Raw genomic sequence first — 6,074 nt, forward strand, 5'->3', positions numbered from 1 at the left:
TAAAGTCACCTAAAAGAATGACTTCTTTTCCATCACATTGTTTAAGTAAGTTACCAAGAGAAATAAAGAAATCATTAGTAGCTTTAGGAGGTCAATAAATTGCTAATACAAAGAAAGTCATTTGAGGAGATAAAGTAATAGTAGTCCCCACACACTCCAAGTTACAATCACTGATGTTCAGCTGTTTACTTTGGATGTGATCTTTTACGTAAATCACCACACCGCCACCTGAAAAGTAAAGTTGAAAAGTGAAACATGAAAGTGAAGTTGAACATCTCCCATGGCCTGCACAGTCACCAGATCTGAATATTATTGAGCCAGTTTGGGGTGTTTTGGAAGAGCGAGTCACAGACATCCCAACCTGCAAAAAGTCATTTCAGGGAGGTATCCCGAAGCCAACCCCCCCCCCCCCCCCCCCCCCCCACCCCCCCCCCCCCCCAAAAAAAAAAAGGGGGGAAGGCGGACAAGGATATGACATTTCACCACAGAACATGACTTTACAGAAAAAAAAAAAACCATAAAATATTATTTCTATAAGCTATAGGCCTGTGCAATTATTCGTTAATTATGTTTAAATATGTAGATTACTTTTACTATATATATAAGCTGCTTATACTATTTATGTAAACTGCTTTTATTTATTTTCCATTGCACTCTCCCTCTGCCATTGTGCTCCTGTTTCTAGATAGACATAACTGATTAATTTGGTTCGGGAGAAGAGATAAAAGCCCGCCCACACTGACAATTGATTGGTTGATTTGCCGAAACAGGCCAATCAGGATGCTCTCTGTCTGCCGTGCGCGCGCTACACGATTTGAAACACAGTCTCTTCTTAAGTTTGCGCGCTCTTGCTCGCTCGCTCTAGATTCCGGGAGATTCTAACTAATTTGCGGGCATCAGGGAGCCGCTATCAATATGCGGGAGACTCCCGGGACTTCCGGGAGACTTGGGATGTCTGGAGTCAGGAAATGTTTTCCTCCACCAGCATCACATAGTGACCTGGCCACTGTTCTGCAAGAGGAATGGCTTGAATGACTTGTATCGATCATTCCGAAGACAAATTGATTCTGTATTGGCCGCAAAAGGAGGCTCTACACCATACTAATACATTATTGTGGTCTAAAACCAGGTGTTTCAGTTTCATTCTCCAACCCCTGTATTTTTGAGACATATTTTATACTTTTTTTTTACTATGCTGTATACAATGCTTTTTAAAAATGGAAACAGTGTCTAAAAATGTGATATTCATGGCGTGAGAACAGCACGACCCGATCCAAGATAGCACCATTAATCATTGTTACCATATCTGCTAGTTGTAATCTTCCGCCAATGTATCCATATAGTTTGTATCTGCATAAAGTAAAAACCCAGAGAACAGACTGTCAGCCCAGCCAGGGTCAGCAAACAGGCCGTTCTGGTCCTTGTAGAAGATCTCCAGCCACACCTCATCCTCTGGGTTGAGAAACATCACTGTTGAGCCAGACGCCACGTCATGGTTCCCCGTGTTGGCATCAAAAGTCTTTATCCGGTACTGTCCGTTCTGAACCAAACCAATGGCCAGGTGCTTGTTGGCCAGAGTGATGTCATAAGAAAAGTAGTATATTCCTGGGTAAGCACAGATGAATTTCCCCATCTCTGGGTTGTAGTGGCCGCCCTCATTAAACAGGACTTTGTTGAATTTGATAGGTGCATGCTCAGTGGGGTAGCTACTGGTGATGCCTACAGAGAAAGCGGATTTGGGAACCAAACTTCCACATCTGCAGATTCCTGCTTCTCCCGGAGGGCCTCGTTGGCCCTTGTCACCCTTTAGTCCGAGACGTCCTGGAGGACCAGGAGGCCCTAAATTTCCAGGATCACCTTCAGGTCCACGTTTCCCAATGAAACCTCTCTCTCCACATTCTCCAAGCTTTCCCGTCGGCCCAACTCTACCTCTGAGGCCTGAAACACACAAGATGCTGTTGATTTTAAGCCAAAATCCTTTCAAACAACATCATTATTGCACTGGCCCAGTCTGAAATGATTTAGATCAAACGATTTGCCATGATGAATAAAAACGACTCAGAATGAAACATATTTTGATGTGGATGTGGTTGGAAACGATAAAATGCAGTGATGTCTATCTTTCTCTAACTTAGATTTCTCCCAGGACTAGAAATCTGCCATTCACATGAAAAAAAAAAAATCCTTCAGTGCTTTTTTCTGTAAGATATCACTCATCCTTAACAAGATGTTTATCAGTGTGTGATTTCTCACAATGTGATAACCTGTCGTCATATACCAGAAAATGTACCAAAGCAAACATCCAGACATGTTTTACTGCACGTGTCTCAAACTCCGGTGCAGGGCCACTGTCCTAGTGTAGCTCCATCAAGCTCCAAAACACCTGCCTGGAAGTCTCTAGTAACCCTGAAGACCTTGATTAGCTGATTCAGGTGTGTTTAATTGGGGTTGGGGCTGAACTTTACAGGACAGTGGCCCTCCAGGAACTGAATTTGACATCCCAGAGTTTAGTTCCGATCCTAATCAAACATACCTGACCCAGTCAATCAAGATCAAGCTATAGCTGGGTCCAGGTTAAAACTAAAGACTAAAATTGTACCAAAGAGCAAAATGAGGAGAAAACCCTAGAACAGGGTCCCTGGAGACCCACTGTCCTGTAAAGTCTAACTCCAACCGTTAAACTAAGACTATTCCAGGTCTTCAGAAGCTGCATCTTTCGAAGGTTGTGCTTTCTGGACGTCACATTTGTCAGCTGTAGATTAACAGGTAGGTGAGTTTGATTAGGGTTTAAGCTAAACCCTTGAATGGCAGCGTCCTTCCAGGGCCAGATTTGAGGAACCTTGACCTAGAATCATTTTCAGTTAACTTTAGCTGCAAACATTTTGTGATCTTTCACACCATCCTAGACTAGTTTTGCCTGAGAAACCATTCATTTGGTTAGGTAATTCCTCTACCTTGTTCTCCTTTTTCTCCCTTTCCCCCCTTCCGCCCATCCCTCCCATCTCTCCCTGGGATTCCGACATGGCCATCCTCTCCACGAGGCCCAGGGGGTCCGGTCTTTCCCGGTGCTCCTGGCAAACCTGGAATGCCGCAAATAAGCCGAGGAGGGGCTCCTTTGGATCTGGCCTCCAGCATCTGACCCATAATGCACTGAGAAAGACAGACCACAACCACAATCCTCCACATCCTCAGACCTAAGCACAAAAATAGAAGAACAAGGATTAAAAAGAAACCAAATTGTTCACCCAAAATTAAGAATTTTAATTTTTGCTGTTCAGTGTCCCTGTTGAAAAAAAGCAGCATATGCTGTTTAGGTACTGTATGTTATCAAGCATGGCTGCTAGATTGAGCTGGTTTAAGCTGGTCCTAGGCAGGTCCTGAGCAGGAGCTAATTGCTTAGGACCAGCTCAAACCAGCAGCCATGCTTCAAAACATACATAACCAGAATATGCAGATTTTTTCAACAGGGGAGCCAGTGCAAGAGAAGAAAAACCGAAATGACAAAAGCGAGAAAGCAAAAGCACACACAGAAGGCTCTTTTCATTTTACATCTTCATCATATCTAAGCATTCCAGTCTGTGAAAATTTTCATAATGTCATGGCCATCTGGAATTGAGCAAGTGAAGACCAGTTGATCAATATTACTCATATTCAAAATGGTAAGTACAGATGACTGCCACCTGCTGGCATGGAGAGCTGTTTTCTCTTACGAAGGCATTGAATGTGTTTTGGAAACTTTTTGGCCTAGCCACAGGCGATGCAAGACAACAATGCCATCAGCTTTCATCACTGCTTATTCTTTCATGTCAGTTTGGTGTGTCACAGGCTTTAAACAAGACTACTGACAGTCTGGCACTCATAAAAGTATATAAGAAATAGGAAGTGTCTCTATTCCAGAACAACAAACTGTTTCACATTAAGAGGAAAAGGGTGTTTCTCTTTTTGAACTTCATAACAGATCGTTTTATTGTTTTGACTTTGCTGACCACACATACACACTGATATTATTTGTAATTTGTGCATTAAATTAAAAAAAAAAAAAAAAGTAAAAAAGTAAATATGTTAAAAATGTATATATATTAACTGCATGTGTTTATTATTTGCTTTTTATTGGGTCATGTCAGGAAAAAGATGATGTTATAAAATTGAAACATCTACTAAGAGAGATTTCAGATCAACAGGGGAAACTCGCCAGAGCCAAGTATTCCATTAAGATCATATATTCTGTCTTAAACTAATTCAAATGTGCATTACATGCGATTACCTAAACCGCGTGTATACATACGTCCACAAATATGCTAAACTGCATATGTTAATACTGCCAAAATAAATTTTATCTTGTTTTTCAGTAAAAAATAAGCATCCTTAAAATAACAAATTTATTTATTGCATTAAATTAAATTGCTTTTAACAAGAAGCTATTAAGACATTTTCATGAAGTTTCATTTCATATCATGAAGTTTGTTTTTCATAACCTTCTGGCATATATTATGCATAATTTCAAATATCAGGTATATGCTTGTGTCCTTAACACAAGAAAAATAATATATACTGTATATATAAACTGAACAAAAGTATAAACGCAACACTGAGCTGAACTCAGAGATCTAAGACTTTTTCTATGTACACAAAAGGCCTGTTTCTCTCAAATACTGTTCACAAATCTGTCTAAATCTGTGTTAGTGAGCACTTCTCCTTTGCCGAGATAATCCATTCTAGTCACAGGTGTGGCATATCAAGATGCTGATTAGACAGCATGATTATTGCACAGGTGTGCCTTAGGCTGGCCACAATAAAAGGCCACTCTAAAATGTGCAGTTTTATCACACAGCACAATGCCACAGATGTTGCAAGTTTTGAAGGAGCGTGCAATTGGCATGCTGACTGCAGGAATGTCAACCAGAGCTGTTCCCCGTGAATTGAATGTTAATTTCTCTACCATAAGCCATCTCCAAAGGCATTTCAGAGAATTTGGCAGAACATCCGTCGTTGTAACTGCCTTGAGTGGGCAAATACTCACATTCACTGGGGTCTGGCAGTTTGGAGAGGTGTTCTCTTCACGGATGAATCCCGGTTTTGCCATCTGCCCTGTACAGGGCAGATGGCAGACAGTGTGTATGGTGTCGTGTGGGTGAGCGGTGTGCTGATGTCAGCGTTGTGGATCGAGTGGCCCATGGTGGCGGTGGGGTTATGGTATGGGCAGGCATATGTTATGGACAATGAACACATGTGCTTTTTATTGATGGCATTTTGAATGCACAGAGATACCGTGATGAGATCCTGAGGCCCATTGTTGTGCCATTCATCGACGACCATCACCTCATCTTGTATGTTGCGTTTATAATGTTGTTCTGTGTGTGTCTATATATATATATATATATATATAATATACATAGATACATACAGATTTTGAGTCATGAAATCGACTTTAAGTTTGTACAAAATTAACCAAATTCTGGTTATGCACAGAAGAGCAAACAGGCACGTGTTTTGCTACCCAAATAATGAGACCACCTGCTTTTTAGCACCCAAATAAACCATTCTGAAACCATACAAGTGAAACAGGCCATTGGGACTGTAGTGGTTGCTTCAGTCTTGCTAAGCTGTGGTGATCATGTGAACGATACAGAGATCAAGTAAATCACTATCAACAAAAAGTGTCAAAATTCATATCACCATTCCCAAAAGAATTGATATTTTTAGAAATTTGTCCTTCATAGCTGTACTGTCTGATGAGCCAAGCACAGCTGTGACAGCAGATTGGGCCGTAACACACATTTATACGCTCTTAAATCTGATTTGTGATGGAAAATGCAATGAAACATCTGTGACGTTCAGCAGAAGTGTGAAATGAGAGTACCAAACATCCTCCCTTGAGAGACAAACACTGTTACTATGACAACAGACTCAACTCCCATCACAAAACTGCAGTCTGTTAAAGGAAAAGCCCACCCTTAAAAAATGAAAACTCATGAATTACAAACTCTCAGGTTTTTTTCAAACCCATATGTCTTTCTTTTATGGAACACAGAATGAGTAAAAATGTTTTGGAGGAAGGCTTGTTTGCTTTTTTT

The 6,074-nt window shown here is 41.0% G+C and overlaps 1 protein-coding gene across 1 annotated transcript; it reads right to left on the reverse strand.

The window, feature by feature from the left end:
* Positions 1 to 990: 990 nt before the first annotated feature.
* LOC109112310 (complement C1q tumor necrosis factor-related protein 7-like) lies at positions 991 to 3,186 on the reverse strand. Its single transcript, XM_042712585.1, has 2 exons — positions 2,955 to 3,186; positions 991 to 1,938 (listed from the first exon to the last, which is right to left on the reverse strand). Exons 1-2 carry the CDS (start codon positions 3,184 to 3,186, stop codon positions 1,310 to 1,312), a joined length of 861 nt encoding a protein of 286 aa, XP_042568519.1. The 3' UTR covers positions 991 to 1,309.
* Between the last annotated feature and the right edge of the window lie 2,888 nt (positions 3,187 to 6,074).

This window comes from Cyprinus carpio, chromosome A23 (genome assembly GCF_018340385.1).
Source record: "Cyprinus carpio isolate SPL01 chromosome A23, ASM1834038v1, whole genome shotgun sequence".
Taxonomy (NCBI): Eukaryota; Metazoa; Chordata; class Actinopteri; order Cypriniformes; family Cyprinidae; genus Cyprinus; species Cyprinus carpio.

Coding starts and splice junctions, on each gene's coding strand:
- LOC109112310 (XM_042712585.1), bottom strand. CDS start 3,186: ATGTGGAGGATTGTGGTTGTGGTCTGTCTTTCTCAGTGCATTATGGGT. Junction 1,939..2,954: donor GGGAGAAAAAGGAGAACAAG/GTAGAGGAATTA, acceptor TGTGTGTTTCAG/GCCTCAGAGGTAGAGTTGGG.